General features: G+C 38.1%; 1 protein-coding gene across 8 annotated transcripts in view; it reads left to right on the forward strand.

Annotated features, from left to right (window-relative positions):
- Positions 1 to 26,915, forward strand: part of TBC1D4 (TBC1 domain family member 4) — a 105,221-nt gene that overhangs the window by 43,644 nt on the left and 34,662 nt on the right. For 4 of the 8 annotated variants that reach the window (XM_042456754.1, XM_042456755.1, XM_042456757.1 and 1 more), the window contains exons 2-10: positions 1,585 to 2,187; positions 5,963 to 6,052; positions 8,385 to 8,489; positions 11,842 to 11,974; positions 17,904 to 17,995; positions 18,306 to 18,416; positions 20,799 to 20,921; positions 23,475 to 23,549; positions 24,824 to 25,050. In XM_042456754.1, the coding sequence (XP_042312688.1) occupies positions 1,585 to 2,187; positions 5,963 to 6,052; positions 8,385 to 8,489; positions 11,842 to 11,974; positions 17,904 to 17,995; positions 18,306 to 18,416; positions 20,799 to 20,921; positions 23,475 to 23,549; positions 24,824 to 25,050 (1,559 nt within the window). Of the gene's footprint in view, positions 1 to 1,584; positions 2,188 to 5,962; positions 6,053 to 8,384; positions 8,490 to 11,841; positions 11,975 to 17,903; positions 17,996 to 18,305; positions 18,417 to 20,798; positions 20,922 to 23,474; positions 23,550 to 24,823; positions 25,051 to 26,915 lie in introns of those variants that run through there. The other 4 variants (XM_042456756.1, XM_042456764.1, XM_042456759.1 and 1 more) reach the window with 2 other exon arrangements.

Below are 26,915 nucleotides of genomic sequence, written 5' to 3' on the forward strand. Positions count from 1 at the left end.
ACATAAACCATATATATCAAGGTTTGTACGCCTTGGCAGTGTTCCTCAGATTGTCTGTGTAGTCTGCTGAGAGTTAAGGAACATTTTATTTGAGGGAATGGAATATTCTGATAAAACTACTTGTGATCTGAAAAGGAGGCTGCATCACAGCTTCTTATGACAGCAATTCTACTTCCTAGGTCCTTCCGCAGTCTCATAAACTCTTATACAGTAATCATTTTCAGGGCCAACAATATACAAATGCTCAATTTCAAAAGCTAACACTTTGAAGTGTTCTGGTTTTAAGTTCTTAAAAATGTATGATACTAATCAGATGTTCACAACCTGACCACAGTCCTATAAGGGTGTATTCAGACTCACAAAAGGAAGACCATTACAGTCGGCCCTCCTTATCCACGGATTTTTTTGTCCACGAATTCAAGCATCCAAGGCTTGAGAATATTTTTAAAAAGTATAAATTCCAAATAGCAAACCTTGATTTTCCATTTTATATAAAGGACACCATTTTGCTATGCCATTATATTTAACGGGACTTGATCATCCACGGACTTCTTATCCACAGGGGATCCTGGAACAAACCCCAGCGGATAACAAGGGCTCACTGTACTTTGTTTCACTGGATGGTAAAGTGGGATTTATAGTATCTATTCTAGAGTGTTGTTTATTTATTTATTTTTGGCACTGTCAGTATGTACAATGATCATTTGATTAAGTGGGATCCAGGGTGGGGAGGTTGGACACTCACAATCTTGGGAGATCCCATGCTTAGTAGAATGGTTAATCAAGGGAGCTGGGGATTCCTACTTTGTTCCATCAGTAGAAAGGTTTTGGTGAGGAATTTTGAAACCTTGATTTGCCTTGTCTTGTAAAATTCTAAAACTTAACTGTGTTAGTCTAGAAAACTAACAGGGCTATGTCTTTGAATTGTATGGTGTCATGGTTTCTTGGCACACTACACACATTCAAACAATATCTGACACCCCCATCCTCATGAAGACACCCTCGTGCAATTCATCACATCATCTCTCTGGTTCCCACACTACACTCCAATACACATTCATGTGGTTATCTCCTCTCCTTGTTAACTTAGCTTTCTCTGGGGAAAGGGAAAAATTGGGGAGTCAGAGTCTTGGAGAAAACAATTCCACCACTTGCAGCAATTTATTCCTGTCTTTGAGTTAATTTCTTTTGATAATTCTTATTTTCTTCTTTCTGTTTAAAAAATGTTATAGAGTTGCAATGCTATAGTGCATCAATGACATTTTTGCACTATAATACCAGAGTGATTAAGAAAAACATTTTAAAAAAATAACAAAACAAACAGGAATGGGTCCTATAGTTTGTAGTGCAGATACAAGTAGTTGCTACAAACAGCCACAGAAAAGAATGGAATATGTGATTGTAATAAATTGCAAAACCCAAGGAGTTCTATTGTAAGATTTGTACTTCTTTCTTAGACACATCTGGAAAAGCCCTTTGCAGGACTAAAAGTTACAGTTGTATACAGTTCAAGTATTACTGGTTCAACTTTAGTTTTATTAATGATGGTCCTTGTTTTCTCTCTCTCTCTCTGTCTCATTTAAGGTTCCTGATGTCATCAGTAGCATAAGGCAAGCTTCAAAAGCAGCCCTCAAAGAGGATGTCAAACCCAGTAAAGACAGTGAAGATGCCTTCTACAACTCTCAAAAGTTTGAGGTTCTGTACTGCGGAAAAGTGACCGTGGTTCACAAAAAGGCCCCTTCCACACTGATTGATGACTGCATCGAGAAGTTCAACCTGCATGAGCGTCAGCGCCTGAAACTACTGAGTGAGCACCGGAACCCAGAATCCAGCACAGATTTTGCTGCCTTTGTAGAGGACATACCGCCTTCTCCCTTAGACAGTCCATTTGAGGAGGAGGAAGCAGATAGCCCAAATGGCGGTAGCACTGGTATGTTCATCGTTGGGAGCCAGACCAACCTCGCCAGCCTGGCTAGCTGCCGGGTCTCCTTCCCTGAGCGGATTCTAGAGGATTCTGGGTTCGATGACCAGCAGGAGTTTCGCTCCAGGTGCAGCAGCGTCACAGGTGTTCTGCAAAGGAAGGTTCACGATAACAGTTCAAAAACACAATCACGGCGGCGACATGCAAGTGCCCCTAGCCACGTCCAGCCTTCAGACTCAGAAAAGAACAGGACAATGTTGTTTCAGGTGTGTTTTTTTACAAATCCAGTGCAGATTATTCCTGGCCTTCATAGTGGAAGAGGAGGGACTGGATTGAGCCAAATGACTTTATATAATATACTTTTTCTTTAGTTCAAGGATGGGGTTGGTAACCAGGTATCAGCAAAATGCCTGCTCTTCTTTAGAATTGCTACCCTGGTAATAATTTTGGGTAGTGGTGCATGTTATCTATCTCTGTTTTAGGTTTGTGGAAGAAGATCCCTGCATGTTATCCATCTCTGTTTTTGGTTTGTAGAAGAGTATCCCTGCATAGATCATTTAGTCAAAATATACTCTGAAAGGTTGGGGTATGTGTGTATGACTGAGATAGAGAACATGCCACAAAAATACCTGTGACAGTTGCTCTGAACCTGTAGTTTAAGCTTCTTCTTTAATGAAATACTCTATTCTGATCATTACAATTTGAGCTAAACCTTTATAAGTAAGCTAAAACCCATTAATGGAAATGTTTTGTGGAACATTCACATTTTCATTAATAGAGCCAACTGAATAAGGGATTTATATTGTGAAATATTAAGTTTATCTCTCTTTCTCATACACGTGTGCACACACAAAAGGGGGGACACTTTTAAATGGTGAAAATTTTGCTCAGATTATGAGCATCTGATTAGTTACATTTTAAGAACTTAAACCCAGAACACTTCAAGGTGTTACCTTTTGAATTTGAGCATTTGTGTATCGTTGGGCCTGAAAGAGATTATGAGAGTTTATCTATTTCTCAAATGATTTCTAAGGCAATTGTAATCAAGGATTTGTGACATAGCAAAAGAAAAAAATTAAATTACTATTGTGGCAGTTTTTACACATCTGTTGTCCAGATCAATTGACATGCTTTTGACACTTGAATCACTCTCAGAAATTTAATTCTGAAGTATTAGACTTCAAAATATTACTCATAGTACTTGCTTTGTTTGAATACTGAAAGATGTTTCCCATCCAGTTCATAGCTAAGGCTTACTCACCAGCATGTGGGCTTAAATATAGATGCCATAAGGAGAATTTAAGCATCTAATTGTAGAAGCTTCACAAAATACTTCTAGTTCTGTCTCAGTGTTGCACTCTTAATTAATGGTGTGGGCATGCAGGTATTTATTATTGCATTTATAACACACCTTTTCTCAAAAGAGCTCATTGTCCTCATCTTTGTATCCTTACAGTGACATGGTTCAATGATATTAACTGCTCCAAGGTCACTTAGTGAACTGCTTGGCTAGGTGGAGATTCAAACCTGATAGTCCTCAGTCCTGGTTCCTCTAGTCCTTGTCCCAACAGTCTAACCACTGCGCCATACTGGCTCTTAAATATAGATTTAATTTCCTAATATCACATTATCAGACTCCTATATAAATATCATTGGGATTCTTTGTGGTGCCACAGCTTTGAATTCCTTCAGTGAAGAGGCTTAGAAGTTACATCACTTTTATTGTGAGATAAAACTTGTTTATTCCACTGAGCTTACAGATGTTATTTTTAGGAGTTTTTATTTACATACTGCTGACTGTGGATTGCTTTCTGAGACTGCCTGGGGATCCTGTGTACATAGTTTGAGATCCCTAATAGAAAAAAAAAATGCAGTATGTGCATATTAGAGAACATTGTATTCACAACAGAATATTATGCATGTTTAGTCAGAAATACACTGTTCAGTATATCTGACTCCCCGATCATTGTGTGTCTGGAATTACAGCTTTAAAAATTACACAGTATTGCATCACACACGCGTACTTTTTCATTCTTTAAAGGGCAGGATACTGCTTTTGGCAGACTATTGCTCTGTTAATAATGTTATGCCCCAAAGTACACTTTTTGCAATAGAAGTTTCTGATAAAGTGAACTCTGAGTCCTCTAAAAGATATGCCAGAACATGTTGTTTTTAAGGGTGTTTGTCTTTCTTGCAAAACCAGCTAATTGACTATCCCTATGGAAATCTTTATTTTATATGTGTGGTATAATTACATCATTGTCACTGAGTAGATGATTGGTAGCTCAAATTTTTACATTGAAATTCTCATTCAGTGTACACAAACTTTGTTTCATGGACAAAATTATTAAAATATTATGTATAATGTCACCTTCAGGCTACGTGTATACGAAACATCAATGGATTTCATGCTTAGATTTGGGTCCCATCTCCAACACATCCCATTACTTTTATGCAAACATTCCAAAATTCGAAAAACTCAGAAATCCAAAACACTTCCGGTCCCAAGCATTTCAAATAAGGGAGACTCAACCTATATGATGTATTTTAATATTCAGGGAGTATATCCACTGGAAACAGTGTAGAAGAATTTAACTGTATTCTAGAGGAGTCTTTGCCCTGTATGGCCATTGTTTATATTCCTGCTGGAGGAAAGGTTGCTGTCAGTCTAGTAGAGGAGGCCCTGGAACTGGTATAATTTGTCAAATAAGAGCAGCATACTATGAGTAACTTTAGCTTTTGATCTGGAAGTAAAACATCCCCTTTAAGGTTCCTAGAAAAGGAAAATAGAACTAAGACTTTGGGAATTACCTGCAGTTACTAGATCGCATTATGATACATATAATTATTGTGAAGTTATTGAAAACGATTCCATACAAAGGCGGAAGGAGAGTAGGGGAATGGAAGTGAAACAAGGGCAGTACTTCTCTCTCTGGTTAACAGAAAGAAATAAAGGCTTTTCTTTAATCTCTTGAGAAAATTCTCTGTGGCTTTGTAGCTTCAAGAGGCATAGAAGGAAGGTGATCCCAAGCTGCAACTGAGGGATGTAGAAGCTAAAAAAATGGGCATGAAGCCAGTGGCAGTGGAAGACATCTGTGAATGATATAGATGCCACAAAGACTATTTTCCCCCCCCAGATTCTCTTCCTTTTGGGAGTGGGGCTTCAAAAAGAGATTACCACAGTGGAAGAAGTGCCATGGTGTACTTTGAAAGTTTTTTCCCCCAGAGGAGCAAAATAAATACAGTTGGCCCTTCTTTTACACAGATTTTTTTATATATGGATTCAAGGATCCACGGTTTGAAAATGTTAAAAAAAGTATAAATTTCAATTATCAAACCTTGATTTTCCATTTTTTATAAGGGACACCATTTTGCTATGTCATATTTAATGGGACTTGTGCATACATGGATTTTGTTATACACGGGGGATCTTGGAACCAAACCCCAGCGTATAACAAGGGTCCACGGTACAGATACTGGGACCTTTCCCTGAAAATCCAGGAGATGGTGCATGATAGTGTTTGGTGCTAGAGCAGATTTTAAAAATAAATAAATAAACCCCAAATCTCAAGACTATTTTATGAGTTTTGCCCCTCATTTGCTTTTGAATATGGAGAAGAGTGGCTTTGGATCTGTCCATGTAGCTGAGAGCACTTAGAGATTTGGTTGAACCCTCTTCCGTTTCAGCTGCAATTGAAGGTTAGGCTCAGCAGCTCAATACTTTTGTGTTTGTGTGTCAGCCCTTCATAGTTTAGCAGAAGTCAGTAGCCAAAATGGAAACTAAGAGACAAAAGGGAACAGATTTGACAATACTAGACACACATTGCCATCTCAGTCAGAATGAGGCCCAGTATTAAGACTGTCATGGTGCTAGCAAAATACCAACAGTTCTGACACATCTTTCTATGTAGCATTTAAGTAAACTACATCAAGAAACAGGTTCTGACTCCTCCAGTCTTAGGAATAGTTATTCATTGTACATATGAATTGCCCCTTCTGACACAGTTCTTTTTCTTCTTCTTCTTTCTCTCTCTTTTTAAGGTCGGACGATTTGAAATTAATCTCATCAGTCCAGACTCAAAATCTGTTGTGTTTGAAAAGAACTTTAAAGATATTTCATCATGTTCTCAGGTAAGTATTGTAATTGGAAGAAAGCTGATTTGGAGAAATTGACTGGATATCTTTAAAGCTGGCAAATTTAGTGAAAGCAGAAAGACATGGGGGAACCCTTTGTAAACATCTGCTTAGTTGTTGTTTCCTGTTTTTAACTATAGGATTCAGCACATTCAGGAAAAATAATAATTTGCAGAATGGTGAAAATAGTATTGAGGAGAACTGCTATGTTGTACCAACAGAGACATCTGTTGGGTTTTACACAGATTGCCAACTATTTGTCACTTCCTACTCTCCATGGGATTTGGTAACAGTAACTCAATCATGACATGTTGACATTTTCAAAGTATTTTGCTTTGTTTCTTTTTTAAAAAACCTCTATATTTTGACCATTCAGTACTTTTGATACAACACTTTGCATACTTGTTAAAACAGATGCTTCAGTTCATTTTGCTAATTAAGGTAACTCAGTCAGAAACAGATTTTTGTAATGGTCTGAAATTAAAAATAGTAGTCAGAAAGATAAAGAATGAAACAGATCATTAGAAACTCAAGCGTTCCTTGAGCTTTGTTTTTTCAAGGCTTTGTTTGTTCTAGTTAAAGACAAATAATCCTTCATAGAAAAGGGTGAGCAGGCTCTGAATGCTTGTAGGCCAATGGTACAGTGAATTCAGGAATTCAGATGATGGGGATAGCAATGAACATGCATGTGCCTTTGCATTAGCTAAATGCATGGAGGGCAGTTTCTTCATGCACATCCCCATTGTTGCATTGGGGCAGCTGCTTTTCTACCAGAGTTGTAGATGAGAACCTAATTATATCATCATTTTTCAATAAGAATGCAGAGTGTTCAACCTCTTATCAGCTCTTTTAGAGTTCCTTGAGCAATATATCTCAGCTGCTGTGTTCTGTTCTAATTCTCTTGAACCAAAATACAACATTCTTTCAAACTACATTCTAATGACTGAAGTACACTGGTAGCTGTGCTGGCTGGGAGATACTAGAAATGAACTTTTCCAAGCTCTGGGTTTTTTACAAGTAGACCATGAATGTAAACAGTATAATATTGCAACTTCAAAGTAGCTGTGTGGAGTTTCCTTGTACTGTGATGTACAATAAACAATGGCCACATGTAGAAGCATCCTCCTAGGGAAAGAACTAAGATGAAAGAGCGAAAGGACACAGCTGTCAGTAACACTGGTTCTTTTTTCTCCTTAACATCCACATCACCTCCTATATAATTTAATTAAATTAGAATATATGGTGGTCCTGCAGATATCTTATGGCAAGAAACAAGCCTGTAATTATTTTTACCCTTTGTGCTGGAGCAGCAAAGAGAAGCCTCTGCTGCTCTTGCTCTATGTGTTTATCTGTCTAAAATTGTTGGACTGGTATTTCCACAAACATAGAAGTTGCCTTTACTTCTTGTGGGGGCATTGTCTGCAATGGTTGAGATGTAGTCCACTTTCCTGGGACTGCCACAATTTTCTTTTATTCTTTTAAATAGTGGGACCTAGAAAAATTAGGAGCAAGTTGTGAAGGAGTCTTGCTGGTTTAAATCTTGCCTTGAAACCCACCATGTGGTGAGACACCACATTACCTCAGAGAGTCTTCTGTGATGTACTACTCTAGAGGAGTATGTGGTCAGAGGATAAGGAGTTTACTAAGTGGAGGAGTATGTCTTCTTGTGCAAATGAAGGAAGAAGCTTCTGGAGGTTCTCTCAATTCATGTTCCTCATGCCTCACTACTTTTTCTTTTTAAAGGGTTGGCCCTGATGTTAGTGGATGAATATGAAGTCATAAAAATGAACCTGATTCCAAAAAAGGGAGCACATTTTCTTTTTACTGCAGAGCCTAAACTCTTCATTGAAGTAAAAATATTGGTTACTTTTTTGAGGAGATAATACTGTATTGATTTGGTTAAACTAACACTCTGGGTGGTGTTGGTAAATTAGTAGTTTTCAGAATGGTTTATATGTGCATATTCAGTGGAGGCTTGTGGCTCTGATGTCAATGGTGAATCTACTCTGGGTTTCAGACTGGATTTTAAAGGAGCTATCCAAGGTACTAAAACTATTTTGAAATAGATTTTGGTATCTTCAGTTGCTACTTTAAAATTTAGACTGAAATCTGGAGTAGATTCATTGCTTTACTCTAAGTGACCCGTGTGCATACACTCTCTTTTTAAGACAACAACATAAGGATTATAAGAGCTGTGAGGAAGATTGAAAAGTATATGAGTACAGTTTTTTCCCCCTTATTTCAGAGTATGCTTTCTTGTAATCACTGACTGGTATAATTCAACTGTGTTTTGATAGTATGCTTGGCTTTTCTTTTTCTTTACCTGTAGGGCATAAAACACATTGATCATTTTGGTTTCATTTGTCGGGAATCTGTTGACCCTGGAATAAACCAGTACGTTTGCTATGTATTCCAGTGTGCAAGTGAATCTCTGGTAAGCCACAACTCTTTCAACATGACTCAAATTGCTCTGTGATTTTTATCACAAGATTAATAGAAATTCAAAAATGTGATGATAGTCTTCGTGTTTTTTATAGAAAGGGTCCAACTCTATATTATGATCTCCTTTTGACTCTTAGTTCTTATTTGGAGTTGTTCATACAGTACTAAGGAGCAGGAAAAGAGGCAACACAGGTTACTAGTCCTATAGACACATGGAGTTGTAGAAGTGTCTTACAGGCCATCCAGTCCAATATCATCCCCAGAAGACCAGTCCTTGCTTGAAGAGCTCTCCTGAGAGATCACCATTTTGGCACCTGATTCTATTATTGAGCTGCTTTTGCCATAAATAGGTTTCTCTTAATGTTCATCTGAAATCTATCCTCCTGTAACTTATGCTGAGAAGATCTATTTATGTCTTCAGTATGATAAGCCTTCATGTTCATGAAGAGGGGTCTCATATCTCTCCCCCTTCCCCACTTTTCCAAGCAAAGCCTGTTCAATTTCTTCAATTTTCCCTCTTAGAATTTGCTTTCCATAGTGCTGGTTATTTTTGCTGCTCCCTCTGAGCTCAGTTCCAAGTTGTTTTTTATCTTCAAAGTGCATCCCCAGAAATAGACACTGGATCAATGTAGAATAAAATGGAAAAGTTAATTTTCCTAACTTGGAAACTATAGCTCTGTTAATGGAGCATCTGCCACAATAATTACAGTGAGATCTTGGTATCCGTGGGCTTTCCATCAGCGGATTTAAACATCCGCGGACAGCAAGCTTTGTTGAATTCAATGGGCACATGTGTCGTGCCTGCCATTAAGCACAATGGGATTTGAGGTCCTGTATTTTTTTTAATCTGCATTGAAAGGGGGGTGGAATGGATCTCCCACAGGTATGAAGGGCAGACTGTATTATTATTTTTTGCAGCTACATCATATTCCTAATTTATATTCTGCTTATATTTTACTACAGTCCCCAGATCTATTCTGACACCTATTAACACCAAACCTGTGTTTTCTTCCCAAATTACACTGCAGTAATTCTTAGATCATGTGTCCCCATCTAGTACATGTTAATATATCCACCACTTCCTGCCCATTGGCAGGAGGTGCAGCACTCATCTTCTTTCTCTTTCTAGCAATATACAGTATGAGTCATGGCATGACCATGGGGGAGGGAGGAAGAGCACCATATGATTCAGCATTCAGTGGTGTGCTCCTTTGCAGCAGCAAAATGCAGGAGGATCCAATAAGCTGACAGAACACCTAGTCCCATTCCAAAGTCCTGACTCTTTTGACCCTGTGATCTCCAAATTTGTGTCCCTAGATGTTTGACTACAACTTCCAGAAACCCTAAAAGTTGGCCATACTAACCAGGGCTTTAGGAGTTGTAGTATCTGAGAAACCCACGTTTGAAAGCCACTGGTCAAAACAAATGAAAAAATGGTATTCTGGGATGATGCAGCACCTGGACTACCTCCAGGGAAATCAGAACGGCTCCCTCCTTGATGGCCTTCCGCCGGCAGGTGAAGACCTACCTGTTCACACAGGGGTTTTAAAGAATGCCTATAAGGACAGGCTGGCATGTTGGACCATTTTAAAAATTTGATACATTTTTTCTCTATACTGTATATAGTTTTTTTAAAAAATATGTTTTATTCTTTTAATAAATGTTTTAATACCATAATAATTGAATTCCTTTTCAATGTACTTTTTAAAAATGTTTTTAATTTTACTGTTTTTAATGCTGTGAAGTCGCTCTGAATCCCAGTCCTGGGAAAAGAGTGGGATACAAATAATAATAATAATAATAATAATAATAATAATAATAATAATACTTCCCAGATGAAAGGAAGATGCCTGGTGCCTAATTCATGACACTTAATTCATAATATATATAAACATAAGATTCTGAGAGATTCTAATCTTAATTCAGATATCTGTTGGGTTCTATTGTACTGTAATATGTGAAATGGGGCTAAGCAATATTGCCAATTATGAGATCTAGAAGCCTCAAATTACTCTAGGGTTTATTCAGATGGCCTTCATATCTTCCTTGCTGGCAGGACAGAACATTAATTTCAGTGATAAGGAGCCCACTACAAAGAAAACACATTTTGGGATAAATTCAATTTTTGTCCTGCCTGGAAATGAAAGATCTTGTTAGTCGTGATTAACTTAAATCACATAGATTTCATTGGCTCTACTTTAGGTAGGACTAACACTGGGTTTATCCCTAATTCCCAGAATTTATAACTAATAGCATCTCAAGAAGCAGAATTCTCTAGCTTGGCACTATTGATATGCAAAACTTTGCTTGAGGAACAGGGATGTAAGTGTTGAACAAGAACAAGTCATAATGATTTACTTAAAAGGAAATAATCTCTATAATAACCAAATGTCAGCTAAATATCAGTACAAACAAGAGGATCTTTCCCCCCTTCATTTCCCCCTTTGTAAATACAAAACAATAGCTGTGTGCCCAAAATGTTGTTTTAAAGATCGAACCCCAGAAAGAGAAGCTACTGTAAAAAGATAATTTTGTTCCAGTGTTTTGGAGACTCAGTCTCTCTTTTTCTTAACTGATATGGTTTCTTTATTTAAAAATATATGAAGGGAAAGGAGATACTGAAAAAGCTTTTATGTGAGGCATGGAAATGGATTTGAATCACTATACCAGTTGAAGGGAAGCTTCATCACCTCTGACCCTTTTCCCATAGAGAATGTAAAGTTTGTCCCCCTCTGATGTGGGGGAGTGTGGGAATTGTGCATGCCTCTATTTGTGATTATGTCTGGACAAGGCCCAGACTGGCGTCTGGAAACAATAATGACTGATGAGCTGTTCACTGGTTACTAATAGGCTGGTAGTTGGTCCTCAGTCCTTTTAAATCCCAGAGCATAAAGGAATAGCCCCCTTCTATGGTATGTAAAGCTATGTAAAGGAACAGCAACTGTTGTCTAGGTATGATGCCCATATATTTATTACACTTATCAATCATCTGTAAGATTTAGTCCCTTATCTAACTGAAAAATTAACTGAAAATCAAGCAAGCTTGACTCTTGATAATTAAATCAGTGTGGAATAGAGCTGGAGCCTGTCAAAAAGGCAACTTTGAACAGCTCATTTTGTCTTACAAATAATGAACAGAAGGCAGAATGCAGTGGGAGATTCATTGCAGATGCCCCATTGAAATGAATGGAAGCTTGGCTGTGGTGCGTATGTATCTCTTGTTGTATTGTGTCCCTCACTTCTAAATTTGTGAGTCTGAGTAAACTTGTACAACTGTCTTTATCAGCTCTCTCTGTCTATTTATCTATGTTTCTAACTGATTTTTAAAATGCCTTTTTCCCCAGGTTGATGAGGTCATGCTCACTCTGAAGCAAGCTTTTAGCACTGCTGCAGCACTCCAGAATGCCAAGACTCAGGTTAAACTTTGTGAGGCTTGCCCGATGCACTCATTACACAAACTCTGTGAAAGGATTGAAGGTACTTGTGAGCTTTTGCTTCCTTCAAAAATATTGTGGGTATTTCCCCCCCTTCATGATGCAGAAGAGCCACAGAGCATTGTCTTTCAGTAGCATCTTAAACTGTTCTGCACATTCTTATACCATAAAGTCATTTTGTATGGTCTCTCATTGTTCACATGCATGATGAAAGTCTCTGTTTTGTGTACACATGGATGTAAATTCTTTTGAACATTCATAATTACCTTGTATATACCATAACTGTAGAAGGAATGCAGCTTCTTCAGCTTTTATTAGAACTATTAAAGTGTGAAATCTTGCAGTTACAGTATATGCATTTTGATTCAGTGCCTAGAAGCCCATCCTCAGTCTTTTGGAATTACAGAAGCCCTCCCCTTGGCTGTGTTTCTGTTAAGATATCTGCCAGATTCCAGAAAGAGAGGGTCTTTCTTCACCTTTAAGTGTGTATCATGTGCCTTCAAGTTGTTTCTGACTTCTGTCAATCTCTAAGGTGAACCTATCATGGGGGTTTGTTAGCAAGATTTGTTCAGAGGTGGTTTGCTAGTGCTTTTCTCTGTGGTTGAGAGAGTGTGCCTTGTCCAAAGTCACCCAGTGGGTTCTCATGGTGGAGGAGAGATTTGAACTCTTGTCTGAAATCAATCTAATGCTCAGACTGCTGCATCACACTGGCTCTCAGTCACCTTTATGCAGGGTCCAACCCAAGTCCAGCTAGTCAAGGCATTGCCCAGAGGGCTTTTTTAAAAAAGCCTTTAGATAAACCAATGAGGCAACCTCTTTTACCTTTCTGTTCCACCACATTGTGTTCAGAGGTTTGCTTCCTGCAAACATGGAGGTTCCACTTGGTAGTCTTGACCATTCCTAATACCTCTTCAGGCTTTTTGCAATTGAGGTAAAGTAAACATACTGAAAGGGGAGTGGATTAGGCCCTTCCCCTCCATCTCTTTGCATGTGTAGGCCATGACAGAAGAGGAGAAACTCTACTTCCTGCATGATTAGAAGACATACATTCCTGACTGCATGGAGAGCTTCTAGATGTAGAGGAGTCTTTCACCAGGTGATCATCACACTCTATGTGGGGGGAATGACCACAGAAGAGGGCAGAGTTAGTATACTCCTCACCTCATGTACATTACAGAATACATTTTAGAACCTGAATTAGGCACTACTATCACTAATCATATTATCCAGGGCTGAAGAGTGGTGATACTTTCTCATAATATTAGATCAATACATGTATATAGTGGCCCTTTTGTATCCACGGATTCTTTATCTATGGATTCAAGCATCCACGGCTTGAAAATATTCAAAATAAGTATAAATTCCAAATAGCAAACCCTGATATTGCCATTTTATATAAGGGACACCATTTTACTATGCCCCATTGCATTTATTATGCCCTGTTGCATTTAATGGGACCTGAGCAACCACGGATTTTGGTATCCATGAAGGTCCTGGACCCAAACCCCAGTGGTTGACAAGGGGCCACTGTATTTTATAATCGTTCAGTAAGTTGAGTTAACATTTTCTTAACAACATTCTAAATTAAAAATCAGTGTTGTTTTTTTTAAGAGAAACCATGGAGGATAATTCTGATTTCTTTTTTAAAAGCCATCTGTATCAGAAGCCCAAACAACAGCTGCATTAGGGCAATGTGTTTTGCTTGAACTGGAGTGTCTCTCTGCCTGTGATGCTAATAGTGCTGCTGGTAGACAGAGCATCATTATTATTTTAATTAAATGTATTACCATATTTTTATTCATACAAATATTCTAGTGTGATGTGTAAAACAGCGTGCCACAGTCAGATAATCCGCTTCTTAGTAACTAGGAAAGCAGTAAAGGCAAGAAGAGCCCATGCTTATAGTCATTTGCAACACACAGCAGTACAAGTTGTATGAAGAAAAAGATAATGCAAAAAGCCAGTATAGTATAGAAACACAACAAGCCAGTACAGTGGTGCCTCGGGTTACGAAATTAATTCGTTCCGCGGCCGCTTTCGTAACCCGAAAAGCCTTCGTAAGCCGAATTGCCATAGGCGCTAATGGGGAAAAGCCGCGATTCCGTGCGAAAAAGCCGAAAAAAGCACCAAAAGTTTTTTCGTAACCCGAAAAAACATTCGTAACCCGGAACAATGATTCCCTATGGGATTTTTTCGTATCCCGAAAATTTCGTAACCTGGGTATTTCGTATCCCGAGGTACCACTGTATCCTATAAAAATTCATAAATTTCAGGGTTGCAACATTCTCTGTAGTTGTCAGTGTTTATCAAAAGAGGGCATATTTGGCTGTTGGCTCCCTCTGGTGGGCAGAGAGGCAAAGCTTGGTAAGTCTTTTTCTTCTTTCCAGTTTCACATGGAGATGATATAATAATAGTAATAATATTTATTTATTTATTTATACATACATACATACATACATACTGTGCTCTCCAGCCAAAAGGCTATCAGAGTGGCTTACAAATTGTTAATTAGACATTTCCCTGCCCTCAGGCTTACAATCTAAAAAAAAATCTTAAAGGAAAAACAAAACTACTGTACCACTCTTTTCTCCAGCACCTTTTTTGTCTTTTGGCAAAGGAAGAGATTGTACAGGTATACCTCAGTTAACAGAGTAGATGTGTTCCTGAGCATTCCTTCTTTAGAAAATTTGGTACCAGAGACTGAAATAACATAGATAGAGTAAGGCTAGGTTCCTACATCACAACAAAGTGCAGTTCACATTTGAGCATTTCAAAACTAACAATATGGACATGTAATTGAAACAACTAGGTCACGTAGGCCTTGCATAATTTAAACAAACAAACACATACACACATGTAGTTTTGCAGTACCACGTAGTCTGTGGTTTTACCTCTTTGTAGGACTTAGCACTTGGCCAGTTAAAACTGGGGATACATTATCCAAGATAGGCTGTCTTGTTGAAAAGCCAGAAAATGAGATCTTAATATATCCAATAACCATAGTAGATGCAAGTGCTCCATTTGTTGATGTTAACTGCCATCAGGTTGACTTTAACCTATTTGTCCCTATGAATGAGGGACCTCCAAGTCACTCTGTCAGCAACCACCCTGTTCAGGTCTTGCAAATTCAGGACTGTAGCTTCCTTAACTGAATCTATCCATCTGGAATTCAGTCTTCCTCTTTTCCTACTGCCTTCTACCTTACCAAAGAATATTATCTTTTCTAGTGAGTCATGTCTTCTCATGATGTGTCCAAAGTATATCAGACTCAGATTAGTCATCTTGGCTTCTAGAGAAAGTTCAAGCTTGATTTGCTGTAGAGCCCATTGATTTGTCTTTTTTAGCACTCCATGGTATCAGTAGAACTCTTCTCCAGCATCACATTTCAAACAAGTTGATTTTCTTCCTATCTTCCTTCACTGTCCAGCTTTCACAACCATACATAGAAATTGGAAATACAATGTCATGGACCATCCAAACTTTAGTATTAATGACAAAACTTTACACTTCAGGATTTTGTCTAGTTCTTTCATAGCTGTCCTTCCAAGTATTAGTCTTCTGCTTTCTTGACTACAGTGTCCATTCTGAGCCAAAGTATGGAAAATCTTAAATTATTTCCATGTCTTCATCATGGTTATGTAAATCATGTGTGGTCATTACCATATATACTCAACTGTAAGTTGACTTCATAAGTCGAGATCAGGTTTGGTGGCCAAAATTATGGATTTTGCCATAACCCAGAGATAGGTTAAGGGTAAAACTTGGTGCCTCCTTCAGTGTGTGTATGTGTGCATATGGCAATAGAGACTCTCATTGAGGCTTTTTGCTTCATCGTTTCGACTTTCGTTTCAGCCAGGTGCATGATTCTTAAACAACAATATCAATCAGTCCCCCAGGACTCTTTCTGCTTGGCTCAAGAGAGAAAGAAAATGCATGGGGAAATCTGAAAGAACTGCTATCACATGACCATAGTGACCTGTAAATAAATGTACAGTACCTGGGATTTTGGGGTCAATTTTTGGGCGTACATTTTTAGACTTATAGACGAGTATATGCAGTATTTTTGTTAATGTTCTGACAGCCAGCATGGTGTAGTGGCTTCAGTGTTGAACTCTGAAAGACCAGAGTTTTTATTTCTGCTTGGTCATGTAATGTGTGGGCAATAGTATTCGGGAAGACTAGAGTGACCTTGGCAGTAGTGATGGCCTCCACACTGATGGGCACCCCAAAATCCAAGTTGCTCTAACCACCTCTTTGTAGCTTGAAAATACTACACCATCTTATTTTATACAGGGGCCTTGTTAATGCAGAGAGAGAGGTGGTTGGAGAGAACTGCTGACCAAGTTGGCAGGGGCTTCTGAGTGTTGAAGTCCAAAATCCCTGGAGGTCTAAAGTTTGTATACACTTGCCTCTATGGTTGCTTGTAGGATGTGTTTGCAATGAACAAACTGTTGACCTTGTAAAATCCAGTCAGTAGCTCTCCTGCTTTATTTCTTGATCCTAGGTCATATTTTCTTATAAACTTTTCATCTGCTTTGCTTCTTCCTTTGGCATTCCATTCGCCTATGATTAACAAAAAGTTCTGTTTTGGTGTGTGATCAGTTTCTTCTGGACTCCAGCATAAAATTTTTCAGTTTCTTCTTCTGCTTCTGCAGTTGTAGCATAAACTTGGATTATGGTTGTATTGATGGGTTTTCCCTGATTGATACAATTTGGCCAGACTTCAACTGCTTTTAGCACATCTCTCCTCACTATTAATGCCGCCCCATTTCTTCTTAGATTTTCATTTTCTCAGTAAAACACTGTAATTATATGATTCAAAATGTCCCATTTCTATCCACTTCAGCTTGCTCTTACAAAGTACGACAATGTTCCATTTTTTTGTTTCACTATGTCTAGCTTTCCCTGATTCATTCTTCTCATGTTTTCCTATAGTATGTGTTGTGCAGCATCAAAACTTCCCTTTCACCCCTGAGCACGTCAACACATGAATGCCCTTTAAACTTGAGTCCAGTTGCACCATTAGCCACAGTGCTACTTGTAGATGTCCTCTGTTGTACTTGTTGAGTGCCATTAGATCTGGGGTTTTCATCTTCTGAAATTATCTCTTGTTTCATTTTGGATTGTCTCATCATAGGGTTTTCATGGTAAAAGGCATTCAAAAGGAGTTTACTGTGCCTCTTGTGCAGTACTAACAAATTCTACCTATGATGCCACTGCCATTGTCTCTTTAGAAATCCTCTGCCAGTGTCACACACACACACACACACACACACACACACACACACACACACACCAGTATTGCTGCTGCCCAATAGCTGTTTGACACATTTAGTGTGGTTCTGCAGCAAAAGCCTATGCGAAATGGGAGACCCTGCCAACAGGACTTCTGACATCACCATAGCTTCTTGTCTCACAGAAGCATGCAATCCTGCCTCTGCAGGAAATGTACTGACATTGGTGGGAACAATTAAAAAACATGAGTTTGGAGCTGTAGCAGTTCTTCTAATGCCTCTTTTGCATCCTTTAGTCAGTCATGATGTGTGTGTGCTGAGCAGGTGGATGAGTTTATTTATTTTTGCAGCAAGCAAGTTTAACTTACTTCAAATTTATGTACATCGAGAGAAAGACAGACAGTTGCATTATATATGAGGATTGTATTTATATTCACCCATTTGCTTGTTTAAAATGTCTTTTTATTTTACTACATGATCTATTTACGTAGAAAAAAAGATACAAACTAAAAAAGATTGGTTTATAGAGCTTGAAAGTTAAAACAAAAACAAAAAAACCTAGAGATGTGGGTTTCTTGATGTTCTGTCATGATTTAATGGGCTATAAGCTGCCTATCCATTGTTAAAGTCAGGTTTTATCTATGGTGTTCTACAGCTCTGTGCAAAGTAGATGAAAGGATAGTTTGTCAAATGAATGTAACTTGTCTGGACAGTGCCTGCTTCTCCCCTTTTTTTAAGGGCTTTATCCACCAAGAGCTAAGCTTGTGATTCAGAGACATCTGTCATCTCTCACTGACAATGAACAAGCTGACATCTTTGAGCGTGTTCAGGTAATAAACTAAGCCTTGTTAGCATTTGCGCTTCAGGATCCAGTAACTAGTGGTGGGAGACACCAAGAATCAAAAGCACTGTATCTATCTATAGTTAGGATCCCACTCTGTTACTGCACTACCTCCAAATCTAAATAATTTGCCACACTACCATTTGCAAACACATACTCCTGTGGCTGTTTTTAAAATGTGGTGCAATAAATTCACCTTGAGACCTCATTAAAGAAAGTGTGAATTATCTCTTGCCATATACATACCCAAACTGAACAGAGAAGATGTCAAAAAATCTTTCTTATTTCTTACTTTACAGAAAATGAAACCCATTAGTGACCAGGAAGAAAATGAGCTTGTGATTCTTCATTTGCGACAACTATGCGAAGCTAAACAAAAGACACATGTGCATATTGGAGAGGCACCAGTGGTAAATTTTTTGTTCTGTGTTATGTAGTAAGACTGAAACACATATTGGACCAAAAGAAGCTAAAATGCTTCAGATGGGTTTTTCTTTCCATGTTTAATATCCTGATATTGCCATTCTAAACATGCTTAGCTAGTTGAAAGTTTCAACTGAAATATATGGAGCTGAATCCTGACATTTTACTCATTTATAAGCCTCCTTTTGTTTCACTAGTTATAAAGGCAGTTGTTTACTTAAAAACTTCAATAAAAAAACAACACCGTGTCAAAAGTACAGGAAAACATAGCATATCAAAAAAGTAAAATTGATTCTAAGTAAAAATTAAAATATTGTTTACTAGGTCTAACTTAAAATCACAATTCCATCTTAGAATATGTAAGGAGGTGCCAGTCGGGTCGGGTCTCTACTGAGAGCTGACCATATTGGTGGGATAACCAAGAAGAATATGGATTCTCTGAATTCTGATGTACTCTTGCTTAAACCCCCAAAAAAACAGTTCTTACAGCTTACACAGGGAAACGTGACACTGTGGTCTAGCTTGTTAAAATACTTAGTTCACAGCAGAGTTGGTACTGGCATGTGAACAGTTTCTCCAGCATTGTACCTGTATTCAAGAGTTGATAAAATCCATGGAATGTCATTAGTTCTAATTCAGTCAATGGTAGTAGCAATTTGAGTACAACATTAAAGATGTTTGAGGACCGAAATGTCATTTGAATGTACCTGTATAAACATTTTGTTTTGCTTCATTTTAAAATGTATTTGGTTAAATATAATAATAGTATTCATGATTAATTTTCTAAAGAGTATTAATGATTATTGCATACAAACCTTGAGGATGGTTACATATAGAACTCAAGTGTTTCAACAGTATTATAGCAAATGTAAGACCGACATTATTCTTCTAATTGACAGAGGTTAATGGTGAATATTGAGATAGTCAATTGTGTAAGGCTATCTTGTGACATTTAATTGGGACATTTATTTGCCCTGAAGTGTATCCTGTATTTAGGACAAGAGATTAGTATTAGGACAGAATGCAGAGAAATGGAATGGTTTCCAACTGACATGGGGGTCAGGGAACACTGCATTTTATCACCCTATCTGCTTAACTTGTATGCTGAACATATCATACATAAAGCAGGATTAGGCTCAGAGGAAGGAGGCATAGAAACTGGAAGAAGAAACACCAACAGTTTAAGATACGCAGATGACACCATACTTCTAGCAGAATATAGCAAAGACTTGGAATGATTACTTTAAAAAGTCAATGAAGAAAGCGGAAAGGCAGGTTTACAAATGAACATAAAGAAAACAAAAATAATGACCACAAATTATTTATATAATTTTAAAGTAAATAATGAAGACATTGAAATAGTTCAAGATTTTCCATACTTTGACTCAGTCATTAATCAGAATATAGACTGCAGTCAAGAAATCAGAAAAGGTCCAGGACAGCTGGGAAGGTATTAAATAAGGTCCTGATGTATAAAAGTATATCTTTGAATCCTAAAGTTTGGATTGTCCATGCCATAATATTTCCCATTTCTTTGTATGGTTGTGAAAGCTAGTCAGTGCAGAAAGCTGACAGGGAGAAAATCAAAATATGGTGATGGAGGACAGTTCTATACATACCGTGGCTTGTTAAAAACCCTAAATCAATAGGTCCTAGAGCAAATCAAGCCTGCATTCTCCCTAGAAAGCAAAATGACTAAAATGAGACTGCTGTACTTTGGCCATATCATGAGAAGACATAATTCACTAGGAAAAAAAATGCTTGGTAAGGTAGGAGGCAGGAGGAAAAGAGGAAGACCACATTCCAGATGGATAGAGTCAGTCAAGGAAGCCACAGCCCTGAGTCTGCAAAACCAGAGCCAGGCTGTTAATGACAGTGTAACTTGGAGATCTCCCATTCATAGGGTCACTGTAAGTTGAAATTGACTTGATAACAGTTAACAAGAACAAATCTTGGGAGATCCTGTTAGAAGCAAATCTTAAGTTAGGGACTTACAACTCAGTTTCTCAGGTTCCAACTAGATACGTTGTGCATGAAGGAATATATCTCTGACATGTGTGATATTTGACAATTTGCTAATAGCACAAACAGGCCCCCTCCAGTCTAGAGAAAAGGCTACTCCCTCCACTCATGAATTGTCCAAATTTCTTTTACTGTGAAAAAGCCTAAGTGATGTATTAAAGCACCTCAATAATTTGATACCATACTTTACCATTTAAAAACAGCAGCCATGTGTTTCAAAAGGTAACGTGAAAAAAGTAGATCTCTTTCTCCTTTTGTTCTTTATATAGATATGGGTGACAGGGACACTAGTATGTTTTGGATCCTTTCAGTTGGTTGTTGGATAACAAGACTTGGATTTATTTTAGCAGAATACTACCAACAACACAGTTCCAGAAAATGCAGCCAGTGGTGGCAGATTCAAACTTGACATTCTGAAAAACAAGGCCAAGAAATCCTTGACCAGTTCTCTTGAAAACATCTTCTCAAGGGTAAGATTGATTGCTCAGTAGCAGTAGTTATCAGTAATATTGTATTAACCCATTCTTAGTGCTTCTCTGATCAACTTGGTAGAAACTGGCCCATATTTTGGCCAGCAATTTTCTGTCCATTTTATGGGACCATCTTATGAACTTGAATTTGTAGCAAGACTGTTCAGGGATATTACACAATCTGTTGGTTTTGGTTTTGGTTTTTGTCTGCTTCAGGTTCACTTTTCCTCATTTCTACATTAGTTTGTGAGATTTTGTAAAGCCCACATGAAGATCTGTATCTATTTTTGTGTACAATTTCTCCTTATACACATATTTTTGTGAGTCTTCCCCATAATATAATGCATTTCTGTACATTTTTCCAGTAATACATATACATGTTTATATCCATGTTCTGATTTGGGAATTTTATTGCGATGTTCGGGGGAGGGAATGCAAATACTGAAGGACATCTGTTTTGGTTTGCACATTGCAAATTCAATGCAAACATAATAAATGCCTCCCTCTTCCTTTCCTCCAGAATAGGGGCCTGGTAAGACCCATGGTCATAGAAGAGATCTCAGTTTGGCCCTGACCTCATCACGACTGGTACCTAAAACATAGATTCCAGCATTCCTGCATTATTAAGATTCCCCAGAATCTTATAGTATAGTATATGCTCATAGACATATTTTAATTTATTTTATCTAAAATAAATTAAAAAAGAAAATGCTAAGGCTCCCCACACTTGTGTTTCTTCATATTGATGTTGCTTCACTGCAACTTGAATAAGCCAAAACACTGTTCTGTATCTGATGGAGGGAGAGAGGAGGGATGGAAGAAAAAAAAAATGGTTTTTAGTTAACTGAATAAATATAACCTGTATTCAACCCAAGAGCAACATATGCCTCTTGTTTTCAAAGCACGCCAGACTCAATTTTTTGGTAGCTTAAAAATGTAATATGAACAGTAAGCACATTTTCTTTTAACATTGAAAGGAAACCTTGATGCTTCCCTGAAGCAAAACTCTGAGCCTATTAAAATACTTCCATTTGTTTCTCTTGTTGTTTCTTGTCTGCTGATAAATAGTAGTTTCGCTTTCAAGAATTCTGTTCAACAGTGCTTTAGTACATAGAGTACAAATGTTCAGATACCTTGAAAGAAACGAAAATCTTGTTGGTTTATGGTAATCATGTCTAAGCCTGTATTTCTCTGACGGAACATTTTCTGCGATGAAAATATAATAAAATGGACATCCAAGTGTTGAAGAAAGAAAGGTAATTATGGATGGATGGTTAGTTGCTCCCAATGGAGCATGGTGGCTCCTGTGTCAATAGGATGATAAATTTATTCTGGAGCTATCCAAAGTTCTGGCTATATTTGGAGGTAGGTTGGTATACTGGTTTGAGCACTGGACTGCAACTCTGGAAACCAGAATTCAGAATCCTGCTTTGCCACAAAACCTTCTGGGTAACCTTGGGTAAGTCACACTCTCGCAGACTCAGAGGAAGACAAAGGCATCTTGTCAAGAAAACCTCATATCAGGTTTGCCTTAGGGTTACCATTAGTTGGAAAGGTTCAACATCTTGGATTAAAGTTCAGACTAAAATTTAGAGCAGATTGTGAATTATCCTTCAGCAAACAGAAGTGCCTTTTTGATCCACCAGGGGCTCTCATTTTGCCAAAGAGAGAAGCTTCTTGCTGTTTTCCCTTTGCAGCCTCCCATCCTATTCCAAGCCATACTGTTCTGGAAGGTTTCACAACCTTCTAGAGCAGATTTGCAGAAGCGTAGTAGGGTATAGGTACAGCATTTCCTTCCATTTTTGCTAGCTGATTTTGGGAACCAAGACTATTACCTTTATTGACACATGAATACAGCAAACATGTTGAAGAGAAGAGATGCAAGTTGTGCAGTATTGCAGTTTTCAAGCCAGGTGTCATTTCATGGCTAATCTGTTTTAAATGTAATTTTTAAAAATGCCATAGTTGGCCAGTTCCTTGCTCATGGAAGCGGCATAGGCTTCGACACTCAGCTCTATATGGATTTTTAACCTTGAAAGCCCTTCAAAACATTTCAGGCACTGTGAGTCACGCTTTAAAAAATAGTGCTAATTTTCCCAAGGAACCACACGATAGGAAAGCACCTGATTCAGACAGATATACAGAGAGGTAATATGTTTTAGTGGACCTATAGTTTGCAGACTGCCAGTGATCCAGTCCCAGTTTTAGTCCTTTTGTGGATTCTATTTTGATATCCCTCCTTTTATGACTCAGAGCATATTTATTGTATGTTAAGTATGTGGAGAGATCTTGTAGCACCTTAGAGATTAAGTGAAAGAAAGAAGTTGGCAGCATGAGCTTTCGTAGACTTCATTCTACTTCATCTGAGGAAGTAGACTGAAGTCTACAAAAGCTCATGCTGCCAACTTCTTCATTTCATTTAATCTCAAGGTGCTACAACATCTCTCCACATACTGATTCTACAGACTAACACGGCTGTATCTTTGAATTCTGCTATGTTAAATTAGAGAAATGGAAAATGGGGTGTAATAGAGTGTCTTTTATATTCTGTAGGGAGCTAACAGAATGCGTGGCCGTCTGGGGAGCATGGACAGTTTTGAAAGATGCAACAACCTCACTTCTGACAAAGTAGGTGACGTGTTTTTAAGGTAAAAATGGGATAAAAACATGTTGAATATAAGACTGAATTTTCTTATTTTCTTTTTCATGTGTTATACACACACATGCACATACACACATATTTATCTTTACCTCTACCTCCATCACCTCCATCTCAATTTCATTCCTTTCTAGTAATGGCTACTTATGGCATTCCTTCTTTATATTTTGTAAATGATTTTCAAGCAGTGGCTTATAGGTAGCCACTTGCTTTTTAATCCTTTGGCAAGTAAGAGTTATTGCCAGGCTATTAAATTTGCATAAATTGTGATTGCTAAAGATATGTGACAATTTGGTGGCTTAAGAAAAAATAGAGACAACTGTTTGTGAGCAGATTAGTAGGCTTGTGTGTATGGGCTTGGATTATAATAGTAAATATATCTGGCAAGGCTGCTTTAAAATACATTAAAAGAGAAAGACAATTTTAACCTGTTTTTGTGTCCTCAGAATAAAACAGGAGGATGTTTAAGAGAAAGGTATCTTAGAAAATCTGCTTGCTTTGTAGGCACAAACTAATTAACTTCTTGCCAGTTTGAAAGAGAAGTCATTTGGGGGAAACAGAGCCAAAACCTTCCACAAAAGCCTTTGTTTATGCCAATTCACATGCTATCTCTAAAGCCATGACACTTTAGATCTATCATTCTTTGCAGTTAGCTTGCCTGTACAGCATTCCAAAAGAGTTTGTTGTTCACTTTCCATTTATTTCCTGTTTGAAATTCCCAGCTACACAAACACTTGGGATTACCTTCCCCCTGAAAGATGTGGATGTGGAACAATTCCTGTGGCTTCTAATTTTCCTGTTGCTCCCAATGTAGCTTTTTTAATAATAGAGCTGTTTTTTTTCCAGGATACTGCTTTGACAGGACAGGAAACCCTGCACATGATATGTTAAGGAAATTAGTGCACAAGCCAATTTGGATTGGAACCCAGGCCTGGGGCTTGATTTTCTACCCTCTCCTTTCCTCCTCCCCTACCCCAGATGTTTGTCTAGTAACATTTAGACTCTTTTTAGTGCTCTTGGGGTTTCTTGCTTTATTGCCTGTGAGAGGACATGGCACTTCCCATGACAAAGGATGTTTGGCATAGTTCATCATTAGCATACAATAGCCTGGTTTCTTTTTCTTGAAGAAGGAGCGGCTTTGGCTTCTTCCGTCATTAATTACCGGATCACTCTGACATGCTTAAACCTTATGGGGCAGATTGGACAGAGAGCCTCATTCCTGTCTTTGACTGTCTGCTTTTAGGACTGCTCCTCTGGGGAGTCTCCTCCTACGACGCCCCCTGCTTCTCCCATATCATCAGTTTGGCAGCCATTCCCTGAAGAGGATTCCGATTCACCCCAGTTCCGAAGGCGGGCGCACACATTCAGCCATCCACCCTCCAGCTCAAAGAAGAGGATTAGTTTCCAAAATGGGAGGTCCCAAAGTGTCAAGTCTCCTCTCCTGAGACAGAATTCTGTGGAGCATAGCAGGTGAGCTCTGAGTCAAGTAATATTGTGGTAGTTCTTTGCATAATAATTGGGTGAACTTGGGTGGTTGTTCTCGGTTTTCCGATTTTTCCTTGAATGTGGCACATAAGCCTGGAAGGTCAAGAACAGTTTCAGAATTATTGCCAAGGTTCCCCCCCCTCCAGATACTGGGTATGTATAATAATGATAGGTTCCATTACAGTTTACAAAGCAATTAGGTCCTGTTAGTATAGATGCTGTTTGGATGTAAAGAATTGGTCTTTTGAGTCCATTTTGTTCAGAGGTTCTTTTGTCCAAACCTGACAAATGGATGTGAGAAAAAGAGAAGCAATTGGGCCCATTAATTTGTGAGTACTTAAAAAATAACCTTAAGTGGCATTCAGTGCTTTTATAAAGTAAGTTTCTTTCTTTTCAAAAAGAGATGTGTATACTGTTTTTAATGGACCTGAGTCTGATTCTGCTTTATTGTGGTAAAGGTCCATTTCCTTCTCTATTGTTTAATAATTTGTAATGCAGTGGCTTCATATTGCTTTTCTTAAAATTTATGTTTTCCATCTCATAAGTGACTGTTAGTGGCATTGAAATTATCAGTACAATAAACAAATGTATCAAAAACCAAATGATATGCAATGAGGATCTTAACCCACACAAATCTAGGAACAAAACTTGACCATGGTACCCCTTTCATTACCACACTCACTCAGCATGGGGGATCTATGTTTGGAAAATACATTGTAACTAGTATTGAAAATGCACTGAAAAATGCCAATCTTCAGATGTTTAAACGTCAATGGGAAGAATAATAATGTAGTTTGGATGTTATGGCCAAGAAAGGCATGCACTGCATTCCCATTAACTATACTTTTGCAGATGATGTGACATCATGGGGTAACATGGGAGTAGATGACTTACCAAGGCGTGTGTGATAGTAGGTAAATCCTTGGTATTCTTAGACCAACTTATAGTGCCTATAGGTATTGAATTTTATTGTGAAGTGGCTGTTAAATTTGTGTTCTTGAGCACAAAATCCTATTGATAATTAATAGGGATCAAGTCCCATTGAACCCCATTGATCTTATTTGTGAGCATTAAAGGATTGCAAGATAAATGCCCTTGCAACTGGAAACCTGGTAGTTTGAAGTAACTAGAATAAGAATAGTACCATAGGACTTGAAATCCGAGAATCTATTTACTTCCGTTCAAATCTTTAGAAATATGTTGTACCTAGTGTGGGATTTGGCAAGTGTTGGGTATACACGGGGAATCCTCTAAGCACCACTGCAGAGGCTGGCTGCATAAATTCCATGATTTATAACATACTTATGAAGGACTCTCTGCTGAACTGTGTTCCCTTCTGTACTGATCCATTACTTATATTATCCAAGATGGGATGATTAGTAGGAAAGACTTAGAAAGCTATATCAGAAAATTTCTAGGTTAGAGCACTTTCTGCCTTTTTTCCAGGGTAGAAGAAATGGGCATTTCCAAGAGTTTAATCAATCTTGCTGCTTTTCTTTTTCTGTTCAAATGTATGATATGACAATGTATTAAAAATCTATATATCGGTCTACTACAAAATTGGTGATAACAGCACCACCAGATGTTTTATGGGTGATTTCCGTGCTGTAGAACTACACATGCCTTTCCTTGAGTTGGTCTCCAACACCAAATACTGTTTGTACCTGTGCCTATAACCAACCATGAAGGTGGTGTGGTGGAAGCAGTTCAAGCCCCTTGCTTCAGGTTCCCAACTTGTGTGCCATTGTGCTGCTGTTATAGCTCCATTTAAAGTTCAGTATGTTCAGCACTGTGTAGTCCAATCTACTCACAGCAGATTGTCCCAAGTAGTAAGCCTGTTTGATAAGAGG

This window comes from Sceloporus undulatus, chromosome 3 (assembly GCF_019175285.1).
Source record: "Sceloporus undulatus isolate JIND9_A2432 ecotype Alabama chromosome 3, SceUnd_v1.1, whole genome shotgun sequence".
NCBI lineage: Eukaryota > Metazoa > Chordata > Lepidosauria > Squamata > Phrynosomatidae > Sceloporus > Sceloporus undulatus.